A 19,803-nucleotide genomic window follows, 5' to 3' on the forward strand; every position below is an offset into this window, starting at 1 on the left:
TAACTTATGTATGGCTGCTTGTATCAAAATAAAGAATAAAAAAAATAATAATAAGTAAAATGGCAGATATTCTTCATGTTTAACGAAACCACGCAATAGAATAGAATATTATGTTTGTATGGATTTTTTCAGAAGTCACATTATAATAATGTTGACAATGTGATGTAGAGCTTTGATAAATATTCAGTTTGTACCTCACTTGGCTCTATAACAGCAACATTGCCGGCTCCTACTTTCCTCTTCATCCGAGAACTCATGGTGATGCCAGCGGCTCCTCCTCCAACTACAACCACATCATAATATTCTTTTGCGGCATATCTCCCTGTCATGTGAAGGCTGCGGCAGGACCCTCTGTGCACACCTGACTTCAATATATTGGCACACTGCTGGGCATGGATGCCACAGGACATAACTCCGATGGAGCCCATTTCTACAAAGTGTATTCAACTGGAAAAGAAAAAATGATAATGTAAAAATTTATAGGTAAATATCTTGGTGACATGCACTGGATGTAATATTAGAAGACAAGTATAGTATATCAGTAACATATTCCATAACCAAGCACTTTGGTAGCATTATTATTAAATGACCAGTTTGGGCACCATTACATCTTCATTGAAATTCATTTGCTATGGTACTAGGAGGTTTGTGCTGGCTCCGCTATAGGGATTAAACAGTTCACAAAATGTTTAACCTAAAATGTTTGTGTTCCAGCATCGGATCGCTCTGCCTTCCTGTCCTTCCGTTATCTGAAATCTTACACAATCGAAGGCCCGGGCAGGTATGAGGTATGACAACACTATCATGTTCATTTCCATGTAAAGCGTTAACATTCATGGCACTCCTGTGCAATAATTGCAGCAGTATTTCTGGGGTTTCATGTGTCTCTGGTGCAATCTATGACATGGATGCCACCACAGGCAGTTAGAGACCTCTAAGATGGAACTTAGTGTGTGCCTACAGGATGGACCAGAGAAGTCACTAAAGGACATGATGCACATTGGCATCAACACTATGTCAGATCTGCAGTTTATATCTCTCATCTCAGATCAAACTATTCAGATGCACAGTAACAGTTAGTAAACAGGGAGAACCACTCATGGGAAGGAAAGATTCTTCACAAAAGGACTGGAGAGACCACGAGTGGAGTAGTCATTATGGATATGGCACAGTGGGAGGAGAAAGAAAATTCTGGGCCCATTGCGAAGAAGTGCATGACTTGGCCAAGGCTACAGAAAGTATAGTTGGGAAAGTTACACTGTATACATTTGTCAGGAGTTAATTAGCACTTATCACAAGGTCAGTGAGGTAGCAGCATGTCCAGTTTGCTCTGGCAGTGCTGAAATGTACTGTTCCAGTATAGGATGTCTGTTAAGCTTCTTATTTTGGTAGAATATGGAAACCCAAGGTCTAAAGATCTGCTTGTACCTAAACTTCAAGTAAGTGCAACAAATCTTGCCATTCACTTATTTTCATTGAGAGGTCCACATAACAAAAAAAAAAAAAAAACACTGGCTACATATAAATTTTTTAACATTATATTTTTTCAGAAGAGATACCCTGGCAATACGACTTTATTTTCACTTCACATGCTCAACCCCCACCTTCTGCATTTTCCAGTGAAGTTCGTTTACAGAAGGCATGTTAGTTAGAATGGAAAAAACCACAGGTATTACTAGTTAAAAGCTATTGCGCAGCTTCTATTCATTCTAATTCCATGCAGTTCCCAATACGTACTATTGTTTTTTTTAATTGTGTTTTTTCGTAAGGATTAAAAGGATATTCCAGAGACCTGGAAAAAGTTTATAATTACAGCTCACTGTACAATAACTAATGTGGCTTAAAGGGACACTATAGTCACCAAAACAGCTTTACCTTAATGAAGCAGTTTTGGTGTATAGATCATGCCCCTGCTGTCTCAATGCTCAATTCACTGTCATTTAGGAGTTAAAGCACATTTGTTTCTGTTTACGTAGCCCTAGCCACACCTCCTCTGGCTAAGACTGACACAACCTGCATGAAAACAAAATGGTTTCATTTTCAATCAGATGTAACTTACTTTAAAATGAAAGTACAAGGAGTGGTGCAGCACCTAAAGTGTCCTTAAAAAATCTATATAAAAGCAGGGAGAAAATGTATAGTGTAGTATGTCACTGTCCAAATAAATAGAATAAAACAGAAGAAAAACACTCACAATTTCCTGGAGCTAAAATTGTAGCTCCAACTTGAACGCATGGGCAATCCCAGCCTATAGATATAGTTTGGTTCTTGGTGGTTGCAGTCACTCAAATGGTGGAAACATAAGCAGCTCTGCGGATATGGGCTTAGGGTATTATAGTGTAGTGCCCACTTGTAAGTATAGATGGTGGTATTTGATGGAGCAGATGTGGACTGCTCTATCCCTCGGGCTTGGGTGGTACAATCCCCACCACGGCTAGCGTAGTTCAAGCAGAATAGCAGTAAAGGTTGGTCCAATAAAAAAGTACTATTATTTAAAGGTAATTCATATAAAAATATAAAACACAAACAAAAACACTCAAATTGAGGTAGATAATAATAATAATAAATACACTTAACGGGTTTCACCTGGCAAGAGGCTTTCTCAAAAGTGTTTTTCACTTAAAAACGTTTTTTCTCCTGCTCTGTAAATTGAACTTTAATTACACACAGAAGACTCCTGCAGGATCTAGCAATCTATTAAAATAGCAGAATATAAAAAACTCTAAATTAAACATAATTTGCAATAAAGGAAGTGTAAATATTTGTTGACTCTTTACAGGAAGTATTTAGGAAGGCTGTGTAAGTCACATGCAGGGAGGTGTGACTAGGGATGTGTAAACAAAGTGATTTAGCTCATAAATGACAGAGAATTGAGCAGTGAGACTGCATGGGCATGATCTATACACCAAAACTGCTTCATTAAGCTAAAGTTGTTTTGGTCACTATAGTGTCCCTTTATAGATCAGGCTCAATGTTGCTAAGGATTTGAATTAAAATATTACTATTGTGCTATCTGACCCTTAATCCCCTTTTGATGTGTTTGAATCAATTTCCAGTAGACATAATGCTGTAAGTAGTACACAAACATAATGCCAGCACAAATCGCTGAGTCTGGCTTCTCTAAATGCACTATAGACACATAAATGCAAGATATCCATTCAGTGCCCAGTATTCATGCATGCTAGCAGAGCTGTAAGAGTATGAAAAAAATACTTCTTAATACTCCTATACCTTCACACCTCTTCTTTTTTTCTAAAACGTATTTATTTTCAGTTTGGGTTGGTTAGAGAAATGGTAACAGCATTGCCTTACCACATTACCAGTAAGTGTCCCTGGGCAAGAAACCTAACGATATGTATTGGCCTACCTCAGGAGAGCTGTGGAATATGTTGGCTCTATATAAATACTAATAACACATACCGTGCATTGAGTATATATCTGTGAGCTTTCCACAGTACATGCTCTGTGCCTCTCCATAAAACGGATGGGAGAGGCTACCATTCACTCCTATGAGACAGACACTAAATGTGTATATTTGAAATGTGCACATGAGCAGTCATTCTTCTGTTGAAGATCAGAGATTGGCTTTGATTTGTTAGCCACAGTGTGACAGAGGCATATACCTCTTAAAAAGGATAAGAAACATTACTTCTGCATGTGACAAAAAAACAAATTTTCCTAGAATTTTTTTAATGCAACTTTTAACTAAATTGTAATATAACTTTATTCTTGTATTTTCATTAAATAAGTTGTCATTGCTAAACTACATATCCCATGAATCTCTGCTGGGCAGACAACATTTATAATGATCTTCCAGGCAAAATACCAAGGAATCCCTTTGGAAAGTGTACGGTACTTCTAGGACGGTGAACCTGGCAAAACCTTTTCAGTATATGTAAAGAAAACTATTTGAAATTTAAATAATGTTAACAAAATAAAAAAAGGCACCCATATAAGATGTTTCTTGCCCTTTAAAAATAAAATTAAAAAAAATATAGAAAAAGGCTGCAGGCCTCATGTTTTTCACTTAATCTCTGTGCAATAAACTTACATAAAAAGCATGTATATGATAGTTCTGTATTGTACGTCCTACGGTTCAAATAACTTTTTCTACAGTAGGCCAAAGGGCATGGTTTTGCCCCTCCCGTCTCATTCAGCACGTAACTATAGTCTGTGCAGTCGGCTATTATCACTTTTGTTCTGTTTCCCTGCACGTATACACCAAGGACTGGCCACGTGACATTTCGAAATCACTTTTACTAGCGTAGCAGCTGCGAGCCTGTCGTAGATGTTGCAGAATTCTTCTGCATGTTACATTTTGTTCTACTGCTCTGTAGACTGCACATGTGAGTTCATGTAAAGAGCTGTGAGCATGCTTGCGTGTTTAACACAGGAACACTATGTGCACAAAGTTAATAAAATAATATTTTAAACAGGGCCGGATTAACATAGGGGCTGATGGAGCTGCAGCTCCAGGCCCAGGCCCAGGCCCAGGCCCAGGCCCAGGCCCATGGAATAGGCCCATTAAAAAAAAAAGAAAAAAAAAAAAATTTTTTTTTTTTTTAACACACTATTCTTAGGTTTCCCACTTGACTGGTATTTTACTGGCACAGCTAGTATATATATATTTTTTAAATTCTTTATTTTTTCTGCGCACATGATAACACAAAGGCTTGCAATGCCATAACAACATAAACAAGCAATGATGTCAACGCAGAACATATACATGGCATGAAAAAAGTGGCACATTTTTTAGAAGTATAATAGCAAGTAACGGTAAGAACATTGCTTAATATGCGTTAGCGTAGAAACATGGTTAGTAAGCTAGATTACTGAGGCTTGTACAAAGCTAGGGTAAACGATTTATGGAAGACCATAGCATTGTTGTCTACTACACAGCAAGTAACCCAGATAGGTGTGGGCCCTCAGGGGGTTCTGCGGCATAGAGGCTGCAGCCTCAGTAGGCAGATTGTGCTTAGACACATAGCGTGTATACAAATAGTGTATGAGCAAATAGCGTAAGGGCAAATAGTGCATAGCCAACTAGTGCACCTCTTAATGCCGCGTCAGAGTAAATAAGCAATGATGTCGACGTAGAACAAATACATGGCATGAATAAGTGGCACAGTTTTAAAAAACAAAATTTTACTAGTAAGTAACGTTAAGGATGTCACTTAATATGCGTTAGCGTAGATACCCGGTTATTTAAACAAGATTATTGAGGCATGTACAGAGCTAGGGTACAAGATTTATGGGAGACCATAGCATTTTAGACTACTACACAGCAAGTAACCCATATAGGTGTGGGCCAGAAGGTGGTTCTGCAGCATAGAGGCTGCAGCCTTAGTAAGTATGGGCAAATAGCGCATAGGCAAATAGTGAGTTATGGATAATGCAAATAATAGTACAAATAATAGTGATTAGGCAGCAAAATAATGCAGCACAGTGTCAGTCCTGAGAGGGCTGGTGAAAAAATTAGTAAAACATAATAAAAACGAATAAGGCCCATACTCTGTGCGCCCAGTTGGTATCAGTCATCCTATGCCTCTTGGTGGCTTTGAGCTGGAGACCGGCCATTCTGCTTCTCCAGTAGTCTCGTGTGCCATCCTGTAGGTCCGCTGTGAGTGCTGGTACGTGGGTGTGCGGGTGCCGTTCAGCTGTGATGTGTCCAGTCTTGACTGCAGTGGAGAGCCTCTGGTGGCTGGGCGTAAGGTGGGTATCCGCAGGCCTCTGCCCCTCAGGTCCGTCGTGGTGAGGCTAGCATTGCGATAGGCAGGTGGTGTTTGTATGCTGCTGCGTGGATGGTGGGCACGGGTCTCCTGTCTGCATGTGGGCGGATCATGTGCTCGGTTTCCCTGAGGTACCATGCGATGGCTGGGGACCTCAGAGGAGTGAAGATGGTGATTTCTGGGGGATCTCGTGTCGACCCCTGGCCCAGGTAGGTAGTGTTTCAGGGCTGGGTTGTGTGGGGTAGCCTGGGCCGATGTGATGCCGGAGCGTGAGATTTGCCCAGTGTGCTTGCTCACTTGCGAGTGGGAGTGGGTACATGTGCTTGGGTAGCTTTTCGGTTTTCGGTGCCTGCGTGGCCGTGTGACTGCTGTGAAGGCCAGGAGAGGGTAGTCATAATAGCTTCGCCGTGTTGTAGGCCGGATCCATGCAGCTACCATGCGGGCCGCTCGCCGATAGGGTACTCCCCTGTCACCCAGGATCGCACAGAGGTTCAGGCATAGCTGATCAAGATTGTCCAGGGGGTGAGAGAGTAAGTGACTACTCGTGTTCCCCTGCTTTGGCGCATGCCAGACGGCCATCTTAGATGGGTCCCGGTGGTCCTGTGCCCCTCGCAGGCCTTGTAACTGGCCTCACTCTTCTGTAATTGTAGTCCGCTTGTCCAGTGGGGACCGGGATGACCCCCGCCAGTCCAGGGGGGGGGGGGATAGGAGAGCAACAAAGTCTTGTGGGGGTCCAGTGCCGGAGTGAGCGTCTGCCTCTCTCCGGCTCCCGCTCCCGCAGGCCGCAGCCGGCGTTCCTGTCACTTGAGTCCAATGGGCCCCTGAAAGGTATCATCCGATGCAGGAGTGCACCCCCAACTTGGGTGGTGCCCCCTTGGAGAGTTTTGGGCTTTGTAGCCTCCGTATGTGCCCTGTATGCTGCCCGCCTAACAGGAGCTCTTCTCCCCCACGTCTGTTCGGCTTGGCGGGCAGACTCCGCCCCCCCAGCTGGTATTTTAAGCTGCCTGGCCAGTGCCAGTATTGCAGTAATACCGGCAATACAAATGCAAGTAATTTTCTCAGAATAAATGGAAATTATTCTGCAATGCCAGCACCGGCCAGTAGGGGTCACTGCGTGTGGAGAGAGGCAGGGCTAGGAAGTTACAGAAAATCCCTCCCTGCCTTTCTCTACTACTCACTGATCCGTGGGGGAGCAGCTACACAGCACAGAGAGTCCAGACAGCAGCTCTACAGCTCAGGTAAGTAAGGGATAGGGGGAAAGGCAGCAGGGACACATGGGGACACTGAGACACTAGGGGATACATGGGGACACTGAGACACTAGGGGACATATGGGGACACTGAGACACTAGGGGGCACAGACACATGGGGACACAGACACTAGAGGACACTGAGACACTGGGGGCACTGAAAAACATGGGGACACTAGGGGACACTGAGACACTAGGGGACACAGACGCTAGGGCACACATGGGGACACAGACACTAGGGGACACTGAGACACTAGGACACATGGGGACACAGACACTGGGAGACTTGGGGACGCTGTGAGACACTAGGGGACACTGGGACACATGGGGATGCTGAGACACATGGGGACGCTATGAGACATAGGGACATTGGGAGACACTGAGACATTGGGACACGGAGACACTATGTTCCCATGTCCCCCAGCCAGTGTCCCTAGTGTCCCTAGTGTCTCAGTGTCCCCAAGTCTCCCAGTATCCCCTAGTCTCCCAGTGTCCCCATGTATCTGTGTCCCTAGTGTCTTAGTGTCCCCAAATGTTTCAGTGTTTCCATGTCTCCCAGTGTCTGTGTTCCTAGTGTCTCAGTGTGCCTGGTGTCCCCATGTCTCCCAGTGCCCCTATATGTCTCAGTGTCCACATGTCTATGTCCACAACTGTCCCCAAGTGTCTGTCTCCCAGCCAGTGTCCCCTAGTCTCCCAGTGTCTGTGTTCCCATGTCTCTGTGTCCCTAGTGTCTTAGTGTCCCCAAATGTTTCAGTGTCCCCATGTCTCCCAGTGTCCCCATGTCTTTGTGTCCCCAGGTCTCTCAGTGTCCCCATGTCTCTGTGTCCCCAGTATCCTAGTGACATGGAGACACACTGAGACATTGGGACACTGGGAGAAATGGGGACACAGACACTGGCAGACTAAGGGACTGGGCAACATGGGGACACTGACACTGTGATACATAGGGACACTGAGACACAGGGAGACACTGGGAGCAATCCATCTATACAGCAGAATCAAACTGTGAGTAGTTTGTTCGTGATTTTACAGAATTTTCTCTGATGTCACTCCTTGTGATTTACATCATGTGATGTCACGCATAACTAATTAATTATACAAATGATTAAGGCTGGTATTTTTTTTTCCAAGAAAGGTGGCAACCTTAACTACTCTTCACATACTCTTGCTTAAAGGAGCACTATAGGGTCAGGAACACAATCATGTATTTCTGACCCTATTATGTTAAAACCACCACCCTGGCCCCTTCTTGCCTCCCTAAATATAGTAAAATATTACTTGTATTTAATTCTGCAGCTGCTGGCTCAGAAGTAGTGGTCTGAGCAAATTACAATACTTCCCCATAGGATTGGCTGAGACTGTCAACTAGGCAGATCAGGGGCAGAGCCAGCACAAGTCCAACATAGCCCTGGCCAATCAGCATCTCCTCATGAAGATAAATTGGATCAATGCATCTCTATGAGGAAAGTTCAGTGTCTGCATGCAGAGGGTGGAGACACTGAATGGCAGTGCTGCACACTAGGCAGTACTGCCCCAGGAAGCAGCCATCTAAGGAGCGGCCAGTAGAGTTATTTTCTCTGAAAAGACAATGTTTACTGCAAAAAGCCTGAATGGAATGATTCTACTTACCAGAACAAATACAATAAGCTGTAGTTGTTCTGGTGACTATAGTGTCCCTTTAAGTTTGGAAGCTTAAGAGAGATGTATGGGAACAAAACTTGTGTGGACTGGCTGACATTAAAATTAGTTTAGGTAATGCAGACGTTGGTCTCTCTAACACTGTGGCATGTCCCCTTTCTTCTACACTCACTACATACATCTTTTCTCTGTCTCAGACTATATACCAGGAACTTCTGCCTGCTAGTAAGAAGGTAAGGAGACAAGTGGACCAGCGAGTGCTAGGGGACAGTCCTTAGAAAGCATGGAGTGAGCGCATTATTAGACGCATTTATGTCAAGCTCAAGGTGCTGCCTGCATAGTATGTCCTTAGTTGGGCAGCCTGCAGGATTGGCAGGCAGCCTGACATGTATTCATGCCAGGCTGACCTTCCAATTCTTTGGAAAAACATGCCCCCTTTTTGGGCATGTTCACCCCTTTTGGCAGGTCTTGTCACGTGATTTGTGCCAGTGGCACACCCTTTTACCCCGCCCATTGACTTCTTGCTTCACTGGACACTGCTGTTAGGGGTTATGGATTTACTTGAAAGATGAAAGCATAAATCAGAGAGAGATTAGCATAGAGTATGTGTTTTCTTATAGCTTCATCCTATGAGTTTCCCTCGGGCACCATCTCCATCAGATACATGACGCTTGGGAGGTATGATTGTTTTAGTGATTTGGGTCGATAAGAGTCCGTAATTAGGCCCATCATAATTGTCAGCTCCAGGCCCACTGTGCTCTTAATCCGGCCCTGATTTTAAAGGGTCACTCCAGATCCCTAAATAACTTTAGCTTGCTGAAAAGCTCATTTGTGAAAAATGTGTCCTCTTTTTTCATTTTGAAAAAAGTGCAGATTTCAATAGAAATTGACACTTTTATAAATTAGCCTGGTTACACCCTCTTGGCTTTCAAGCAGACAACAGTTAATTTAACTTTTTCTGGTTTGGTTAGCTCAGTAGACAGTGGCGTACACACAACCCATGGGGCCCCGGTGCGAAAACTGATCCGTGAGCCCCCCCGCGCGCGCGCTTACTCTGCGCGGGTTGGGGCCGCAACACATGGCGGCGGGCAACGGGTCGCAGGGCTGCGACCTGTGCGACCGCAGTATGTACGCCAGTACATGCATAAACACATACACTTAAAGGACCACTACAGACACCCAGATCACATCAGCTCAATGAAGTGGTCTGGGTGCCAGGTCTCTAGTTTTAACCCTGCAGCTGAAAACATAGCAGTTTCAGAGAAACTCATGTTTCTCAGTGCGCATTCGGAGCTGAGAGGCGGATCGGGGCGGAGAGATTCCCAGCGCCAAGGGAGTCCAGCGCTGGAGAAAGGTAAGTGCTTAAGACACACACACTCTCATGAACAGACGCACACATTTACTGACAGACACACACTCAGTGACAGACATACATACACACTCACTAACAGACGCACACTAACACACTCACTAACACAAACTCGCACACACTAACACACACTCACACACACTCACACACACACTCTAAGACTAACACACACACTCACACTCTAACACACACTCACACACACTAACATACACTCACAGACACACACTCACACACAAATAATCTGTGATATGTGTCAGGAAGTGCCCTCTAGTGGCTGTCTAGTAGACAGCCACTAGAGGAGGAGTTAACCCTGCAAGGTAATTATTGCAGTTTATAAAAAACTGTAATAATTACACTTGCAGGGTTAAGAGTAGTGGGAGTTGGCACCCAGACCACTCCAATGGGCAGAAGTGGTCTGGGTGCCTGGAGTGTCCCTTTAAGTACTTTAGTTTGCTTTCCACCCTTCTCAATGAGCTCTAAGAAGCATAGGAAATCTGCAGTCGTGTATGCATTCTTACGGCTCCAAAACGGAGGGTTCTCAACGAGAACCTTCTAATTGGTTAATTACTCAGCACAGACTGATATGCTGTACGGGGAAAGGCAGAAAGGCTTGCAAACTCTGCAGGCCTGCAGCTTCTACATGCTGTTTTTTCATGTACTCCACAAAATAAAAAAGCTGCAGAAAAAAATATATGTATGTTTTCATTGGGAGCGTATCTACTAAATTGTGGTTTTTGTTTTTTTTTTAAATATTATTTTCGTTGGAGTGCTCCTTTCAAATATAAAGGAAGATTGCATGGTATTTTTTAATTCATAAGTGTGAGTTATACTATAGTAAAGGATATAAAAGTAGTAGATAAAAGCTTTTGGAACATCATTGTTGAGGAGATTACATTTGTGTCATAGAATGGAATAGTCACAGTGACTAAACACTTTTTATCCAACACTTTAGACTACAGAGGACGCATGTAGCCTGTAGCCAAAAATTAGTCGAGGTGGGGAGAAGGAAAATACTTCTGGAGATCAGCTTTCAAGGAATTTAGAAAGCATGATAGCTTTACTGACTGGCATACTTCCATGCAGCATTAACCACAGATTTATGTATTTATTGTTGTTGGCACCTACATAATCTATAGCATTTTATAAAATTATTGTGGGCATATAACAGTAAATGAGAGACAAACTGTTACAAATAAGTGTTTAATGTCTTAAACTAACAACATGGGAGCAAACAAATCCCATAGATAGGGCATGTGGAGCTACAAAGGGTATGCGGGGTGGAATTACCAAAGGTGCAGTCAGTGCTACCACTCAAGGTCCCATTGGGTGGCCTTCATGCTAAGGGCCATTCGATGGGCAACTCTGACGAGCCGTCACTCATTATCAGCACAACAAACCAGACCAGTGTGGTTGCACCCATGCCTGGTTGTGCTAAGCCGAAGAAGGTGATCATACTTCACTTCTTCCCGATACACAGAATGCTGCGTAAGAGGACAGGAGGCAGAGAAAGAAGACATCCCGTGCCCATTCACATCTACTCCAGCCTGTTCCAAATGTTGCAGACATCTCCATACAGCCCTAGCCAGCCCCCACCATACTCCAGGGAAAGGGAAGCCTAAAGTATGGAGGAAGGAGGATGACTAAGATTTTGTGTCCTATTTATGTATGTTTATCTGTGTATGTGTGTTTTTTAGAGTGTGGATCTGTGTGCGCCTCTGTATTAGTGTATGTGTATATATATGTAGGAATATCTGTTTGTCAGCATTCAAACATCAACACTGCATACATATAAACCTCCTTCATTCAAACGTACTTCTACACACAAATACATCCCTTCATTCAAACAAAATTCAAACGCCCACACTACACTCAAAGACACCCCTGCATTCAAACACCAACACTACACTCATATACACCCCTGCATTCAAACACCAACACTACACTCAAAGACACCCCTGCATACAAACACCAACACTACACTCATATACACCCCTATAGTCAAACACCAACACTACACCCACATACATCCTTGCATTCAAATAAAATTCAAACGCCAACACTACACCCACATACACCCCTGCATTCAAACACCAACACACACCCCGGCATTCAAACAGCAACACTATAGTTCAAATATACCCCTGCATTCAAACACCAACACTACAGTTCAAATACACCCCTGCATTCAAACGCCAACACTACACCCACATATACCCCTGCTTTTATACACCAACACAACACCTAAATATACCACTGCACTCAAACACCAACACTACACTCATATACACCCCTGCATTCAAACATAAACACTACACCCAAATATCTCCTTGCATTCAAACAAAATTCAAACACCAACACTACACCCACATACGCCCCTGAAATTAAACACCAACACAAAACCTGCATTTACCCCTGCACTAAAACACCAACACTACACCCAAAAACACCCTTGTATTCAAACGTCGACACTATACCTAAATACACCCTTCCTTTCACACACATACCCCCTACAAACATATACCTCCATAAAAGCACACAGACACTGCTCACAAATACAACCATACAATGATGAGCAAATGGTAGTTCCCCAGCTGTCAAAGCATGGAGGGAGTTTTACGACTGTTAGGGATCTACCTTTTGGTCACTCTTGCTCTATAAGGGGCCAAAACAAATTCTAACCAGCCCTTTCATTGTTATATCGACCACTGATACTTGGTTTGCTGCATTTCAATGTCACCTAGAACTGCATTGAGAGGATTTATACTGCTGTCTATTTATCCAGTCACAGTATATGACATGGTGTTATTTTAAGAAGTTCATATTCACTTCTAACTGGAAGATACCATACTTTGCACACAATTCATGAACTCAGCAATTTATATGTAAGCATAAAGGTTAAACTATTCTGCTTTATGAAAGAAACTATTTTATGTATTGGTTGTCCATAATTCACTAAAAGATCTAACCAGTGGCGTACATATAGGGGTCGCAGTTGCGACCGGGCCCGTCACTCCAGAGGCCCCGGCTGCCCTATGGACCCCTGCGACCGGGTACCCGCCACCATGTTTTGCGGCCCTGGCCCGCGTGGCAAACTGCCGGGGCCGCAGGTGAAGGGGCTTATCGGGTGGCCCATGCTGTTAGGGTCACCCGATGGGTATGGATTTCCAGGGGGCCCGGTCAGCGCTGCAGCGCTTTAACATTGCGACTGGACCCTCTGTGATGAGATCACTGCTGGGAGAAAGTGACTGCCCGTCACTCCTCCCAGCTATCAGAGAGCCGCGCGGGAGGCAGGAGAGGGACTCAGAGTGCCATCAACCTGAGCCACCACACCCCAGGAAAAGTAACTTAAGTTAAAGGATCTTAACATGTATAGCTTGGAGGAAAGACGAGACGGGGGGATATGGTAGAAACATTTAAATACATAAAGGGAATCAACACAGTAAAGGAGGAGACTATAAGAAAAACTACCACAACAAGAGGACATAGTCTTAAATTAGAGGGGCAAAGGTCTAAAAATAATATCAGGAAGTATTACTTTACTGAGAAGGTAGTGGATGCATGTAAAGGCCTTCCAGCTGAAGTGGTAGAGGTTAACACAGTAAAGGAGTTTAAGCATGCGTGGGATAGGCATAAGGCTATCCTAACTATAAGATAAGGCCAGGGACTAATGAAAGTATTTAGAAAATTGGGCAGACTAGATGGGCCGAATGGTTCTTATCTGCCGTCACTTTATATGTTTCTAAGTCACCCTCATGCACCTAAAAGGTAGGAAACAGGAGGGTGACTTAAACATTTTGTATATGTGTGTGTGTTTGTTTGTATGTGTTTGTGTGTCTGTCTGTGTGTATGTGTCTGTCTGTGTCTGTCTGTATGTGTGTGTGTGTATGTGTCTGTGTGTATGTATGTGTGTCTTATGTGTGTGTGTGTGTGTGTCTGTCTGTCTGTATGTGTCTTGTGTGTGTGTGTGTGTGTGTGTCTGTCTGTATGTGTCTTTGTATGTATGTGTGTCTTGTGTGTGTCTGTCTGTGTGTATGTATGTGTGTATGTGTCTGTATATATCTGTCTGTATGTGTCTATGTGTGTGTGTCTCTATTTATGTATGTATGTGTCTCTTTATGTATGTGTGTGTGTCTGTATATATGTGTTATAACGGAGCTCCCTTTACCCCTGGCTGGGTACCTCCGCCAAGGACCGCTTCCTAGCTGGAACAGGGGACAAACAGCAGCACTTCTGCCCACAGTCACCGTGGCTTGACTAGGGCCTCCTGGAGCCGAATGGGGAATTAGCTCTAGTCCTTACAAGGACTTTCCCTGTTGAATCCCCTGCAAGCTGGAACAGCAGACACAGGAGTAAATCTTCTTGCACTCCAATAACAGGACGACACACCGTTTTGGAGTGCAGGAAGATTTACTCCTGTGTTTGCTGTTCCAGCTTGCAGGGGATTCAACAGGGAAAGTACTAGTAAGGACTAGAGCTAATTCCCCATTCGCTATAATGTGAAGAAAACACAAGGGTACACAGTTTAGGAGATAAACCCTTTTGCGTGAGGAGTAACCCAAAAGTAGATAGAGAAAACGTCACATTTAATATAATTATTTAAAATATCAAAACACTTGTCATATAGAACATTAATATCTATAATAGGATGAAAATCCTACAAAACAAATCATAAATAAATAGATATTCAAATAAATGATAATAAAGAAAAAATATACATATATAACTGTGGTCAAAATATTAATACAAACAACTAATAATTAAGTTTTGTTAATGTAACAAGAAAAGGAATATATATGGGTGAGTATAGGTATGTAATCACACAATACATAGCAATATGTAACAAAAATGTAGCAGTATGTACAAAGGCTACATTTGTAGCATATCGTATTAGCTTGGAGGGGAGAGGTATAACATAGCAGGCTGTAAGAAAGGGGAGCTGGGAAGCAAATCCTGCAGGCAATAAGATTCCCTACTCTGTTGTGCCTTCGAGGGCACCCCTTAAAAAATGCTAGTCCCCCCTCCTCCTCTACATAGACTGCCTGGTGGTCTTGATAAAGCAGAATAGCTATAAGTGTCTACTGTGGTTAAGCAGCTGTAGAGGAAAATGATCAGAGCTAAATAGTAAAAAAAAAAACCTGAAAAATAAAGGTAAAGATAAAATGTAAAATATTATTGATAGAGTATGGCTGGTAATGTCGGTAAAGGTCTTAGTTAGTATCGTCCCATATCTCTTAGACCAGCATCATACTCTGTGAACGTCCCGACGCACGTTTCGCCGCCAGGGGGATTCCCCATTCCCCTCCAGGAAGGAGCGGTTCCAGGGCCCTAGTCAAGCCACGGCGACTGTGGGAAAAAGTTCTGCTGTTTGTCCCCTGTTCCAGCTATGAAGCGGTCCTTGGCGGAGGTACCCAGCCAGGGGTACAGGGAGCTCCGCTACAATTGGTTTTAGAAGTGGGATCATTCATCTGGATGCAGTGTGTTTGTGAGTGAGGGTGCTGTGAGTGTCAGGGGTGCAGTGTGTATGTGTGAGTGAGGGTGCTGTGAGTGTCAGGGGTGCAGTATGTGTGTGTGTGAGTGAGGGTGCTGTGAATGTCAGGGTTGCAGGGTGTGTGTGTGTGAGTATATCCCCACTCCCTTCTTACCTTTAGCCTGGGAGGGGAGATCGTGTTGCTGCCATCCGTGGTGGTCCTAGTGGTGAGTGAGCTCTAACCTGTGGGGATAGAGTTCACTCTCGCGAAAACCGGAGCATTGCCATGGCAATGCTCCGAGTCTCCCAAGAGGAACCCGGCAGAGCTGCAAGATAGAGCTCCTCCGGGTTCCTCTCATGTCTCCCTCCTTCTCTCCCCCGCCGGTGGCCGCAAAACACTACATGTGGGCCGGTGAGGGAGATCCTTTTTTTTTAATAATAATTACTACAACCCACTGTAGTGGTTATAGTGCCAATAGGCTGTTTGTGCCTTCCTTCTGGTCTGTTTTAAATAGTTTTTTCAGTGGTGTGACACAAACATAAGGACGATGATATCATCAGTTAAACGGCAGTTTTCCCACTCTCGCCGGGGACGAAGGGGTTAAACTCTTACCTTTCTCCAGCACCGGGCTCCCTCGGCGCTAGGGAACTCTCCTCCCTCTTCCGACGTCAGCGATGAATGCGCATGCGCGGCATTTCTTAATGCTTTCCTACGGACATCAGCGTCTTCTCACTGTGATTTTCACAGTAAGACGCGCGGAAGCGCCTCTAGTGGCTGTCAATAAGACAGCCACAAGAGGCTGGATTAACCCTATTGTAAACATAGCAGTTTCTCTGAAACTGCTATGTTTACAGCTGCAGGGTTAACCCTAGATCTGTGATGGCGAACAGGTGGCACGCCGGGCCCTTTCTGTGGGCACCCGGCCATAGGTTCGCCATCACTGCAGAGTAGGCACCTGCCTGCCCAAAACGGCAGGCGCCTACTCTGCTTCCATGTCGGGAGGCAGGGGGAGGGATCTGTGAAGCAGCTCCCCTGTCCTCCCGCGCGATGCTGTGTGGAGTGTTGCTGCCCGCTACCATGGCAATGCTCCACACAGCATCGCGCGGGAGGACAGGGGAGCTGCTTCACAGATCCCTCCCCCTGCCTCCCGACCCGGAAGCAGTACTTGCCACCACCGGACCACCAGGGATGGCTGTGTCCCCCCCTCCTTCATTAAAGGTAAGAAGGAGGGAGGGGGATACTGATTTAGCATCCTTTTTTTTTTTTTAAACACCTTTACCCCTACCCCCCCACAGCACCCCTACCCCCCACAGCACCCCTACCCCCCACAGCACCCCTACCCCCACACACACAGTACCTCTACCCCCCACACAGTACCCATACTCCCCCACACAGTACCCCTACCCCCCACACACAGTACCCCTACCCCCCACACACAGCACCCCTCCCCAGCATCTCTCCCCTCCCCCACACCCAGCATCCCTCCCCAATCCTACCCCCCACACAGCAGCCCTACCCCCCCACACACACAGTACCCCTACCCCCCCACACAGCACCCCTCGCATTCCTCCCCTTCCCCACACCCAGCTTCCCTCCCCTCCCCTACCCCCCCACACACAGCACCCCTACCCCCCACACAGCACCCCTACCCCGCACACAGCACCCCTACCCCCCACAGCACAGCACTTTTACCCCCGCCCAGCACCCCTACCCCCCACACAGCACAGCACCCCTCATACACACATACACATACAGCACCCCTCATACACACACACACAACACCCCTCATACACACACACACAACACCCCTCACACACACACAGCAACCCTCTCACACACACACACAGCAACCATCACACACACAGCAACCCTCAGACACACACAGCACCCCTCACACACACAGCACAGCACACACACAGCACACCACACACAAACACATACACTACACCCTCAATGCAGTATGTGTGTGTATTCAGCAGTCTGTGTGTGTGCGTGCATTCAGCAGTCTGTGTGTGTGTGTACTCAGCAGTGTGTGTATTCAGCGGACTGTGTGTGTGTATTCAGCAGTCTGTGTATGTATTCAGCAGTCTGTGTATGTATTGAGCAGTCTGTGTGTGTGTACTCAGCAGTCTGTGTGTGTGTACTCTGCAGTCTGTGTGTGTGTGTACTCAGCAGTCTGTCTGTATGTGTATTTAGCAGACTGTGTGTGTGTGTATTCATCAGTCTCTGTATTCAGCAGTCTTGTGTGTGTGTGTATTCAGCAGACTGTGTATGTATTCAGCAGTCTGTGTGTATGTATTCAGCAGTCTGTGTGTGTATGTATTGCATTTGTTGGAGCTTAATTTTATCTATTTATATCATTGAACTCTCTGTTGTGTTCTTTTAAAACAAAAGTTGTTAATTAGTTCAGACAACAGTACGAGTTGTTTTTTCTAAACTTAAACCTCAGTATTGAGGTTTAATTGCCGTGTTGGCACTTTAAGGAAAAAAAAGTTGGCATTGCGGTTTGGGCACTCGGGCTCAAAAAGGTTCGCCATCACTGCCCTAGAGGGACCTGGTACTCAGACCACTTAATTGAACTGAAGTGGTCTGGGTGTCTATAGTGGTCCTTTAATATGAAAGAGGCAAATTATGGTTGAACAGACATATAGCTCACATTCTAGGTTTTGTTTTGGTACAGAATTTGTACAATCACCCTCATTCTTTAGGGGTTAACAAGGATTGCCGCCAATATTGAAAATGTTATATAGATGAATTGGGAAAAGTGGCCAAAATAGCCATTTTTCCAGTGAAGCTATTTTGGCCTAATATTTGCAGCCCCTTTTTTACTTGTTCACAGTTCCTGATACAGTAACTAACGCCACTTCATTCACTGAGCGCACTGATCTTTGAATTGTTTTGACCTTTACAGAATCAGAGGTAAAAGCACACCCTGTTTAGTGGTCACCTTGAGTTGAAATTATTATTTTTTTTCCAAGTTTTTATTCAAACAGAAATCAATGTAAAACACAAGAAATCTGAATAAAGAGTGACAACCTGCTTATTATTTAGTTTACAAGCTATAGCCACAATGATGACAATCAGAAAGGCAAGACGAGCAGGATTGGGAGACAATAACTCAGCCTTTGGATTGAAAAGCTAAAATCCAACAGGGACCCGCACGAGTCCTCTTTGGCTAGCTCACTCACTCATTCACTCACTTGCTCATATATCTCCTGTAGGGCTCTGAGGTATAAGGACTACTAAATCTTTAACCTGGGGGTCCAGACTTTGTAAAATGCAACTGGGTTTCCATAGATCAAAACAGTATATTTTTTACATGAATGAATCAAGTTTTGAAGCTGGGTTTGGGCTCCAAATATTTTTTATTAATAGCAAAGATAATTTACTGACTTTTACTGACAATCTGATAGCTTTGGAGTCCTTGGGGAAGCGTTATTAGAGTATAAACGCCAATATCAGACCCAATCTTACAGTCTGGTTATTATGCTGGGAAAGAATGACTTGCTAAACTCTGGACTGACAAACTGGCCACATCATTAAAACAGGTGTGGCCAAAATAGACCACCAGCTCCTGCAAAACTTCAAGAGCTTGGGGCCCTTTCTGCCCACCCCTTGCATGAAAAAATTTAGGCAGTGCCATTAAGCTGCAAACTGTGCTACTTTTGCAGATGATTTTAAAGTAGATCATTCATACAGTCCTGTGATTTTAACATCCACCTATTTGTAAAGGGTAAGCATAATCGCTGTAGCTGGCATTAGAAGCAGGATATTACGAAGTTTCAACATAGATTGCAAAAGCAATAAACACAAGTGAATAAATGCAATTGGTTTCAGATCTTCTTACTCTGTGACGCAAGTCTGGAGTGCTTGAGATGGGCAATTTGTAAAACAAATGGGGAACTTACTTTTGTTTTTAGATTTTGACCAGTTAAATAGAAAACAAATTTAGTGAAGATGCAATACAATTAAAAAAAGGACAAAGTGATCATAGCTGGTAGAGAACAACAGGATAGATAGATATATATATGAAACCACCTCCTGGACATCTAACTCAAGGTCCTCAGGCAACACTGACTGCAACTTCTGAAACCTTCTGCCATGACACCAGTGGAGAGTTATGGGGGTTGCAGAACCAACAAAACATGCACACCACAGTGGAATTCCTATGTGTTACTAAGTGTACAATGCTACAGGGATGGTTACACCGAATGTAGGCAGAACTGATACTGTGTATTATCAAGTCTTATTTACAAATCCTGAGGCTCACATCTATACAAAACTACTGTCTTCAAGGTCAGTAAAATGCAAATTTAAGGAACCTTGATTTTCGCTAGTCAAGCTGGCATG

General features: G+C 44.3%; 1 protein-coding gene across 1 annotated transcript in view; it reads right to left on the bottom strand.

The window, feature by feature from the left end:
- Positions 1–19,803, bottom strand: part of SQOR (sulfide quinone oxidoreductase) — a 66,852-nt gene that overhangs the window by 46,181 nt on the left and 868 nt on the right. The window contains exon 2 of the mRNA XM_063449011.1: positions 195–447. Within this exon, the coding sequence (XP_063305081.1) occupies positions 195–428 (234 nt within the window). The 5' untranslated portion in view covers positions 429–447. The remainder of the gene's footprint in view (positions 1–194; positions 448–19,803) is intronic.

Source organism: Pelobates fuscus, chromosome 3, assembly GCF_036172605.1.
Source record: "Pelobates fuscus isolate aPelFus1 chromosome 3, aPelFus1.pri, whole genome shotgun sequence".
NCBI classification, from domain to species: domain Eukaryota; kingdom Metazoa; phylum Chordata; class Amphibia; order Anura; family Pelobatidae; genus Pelobates; species Pelobates fuscus.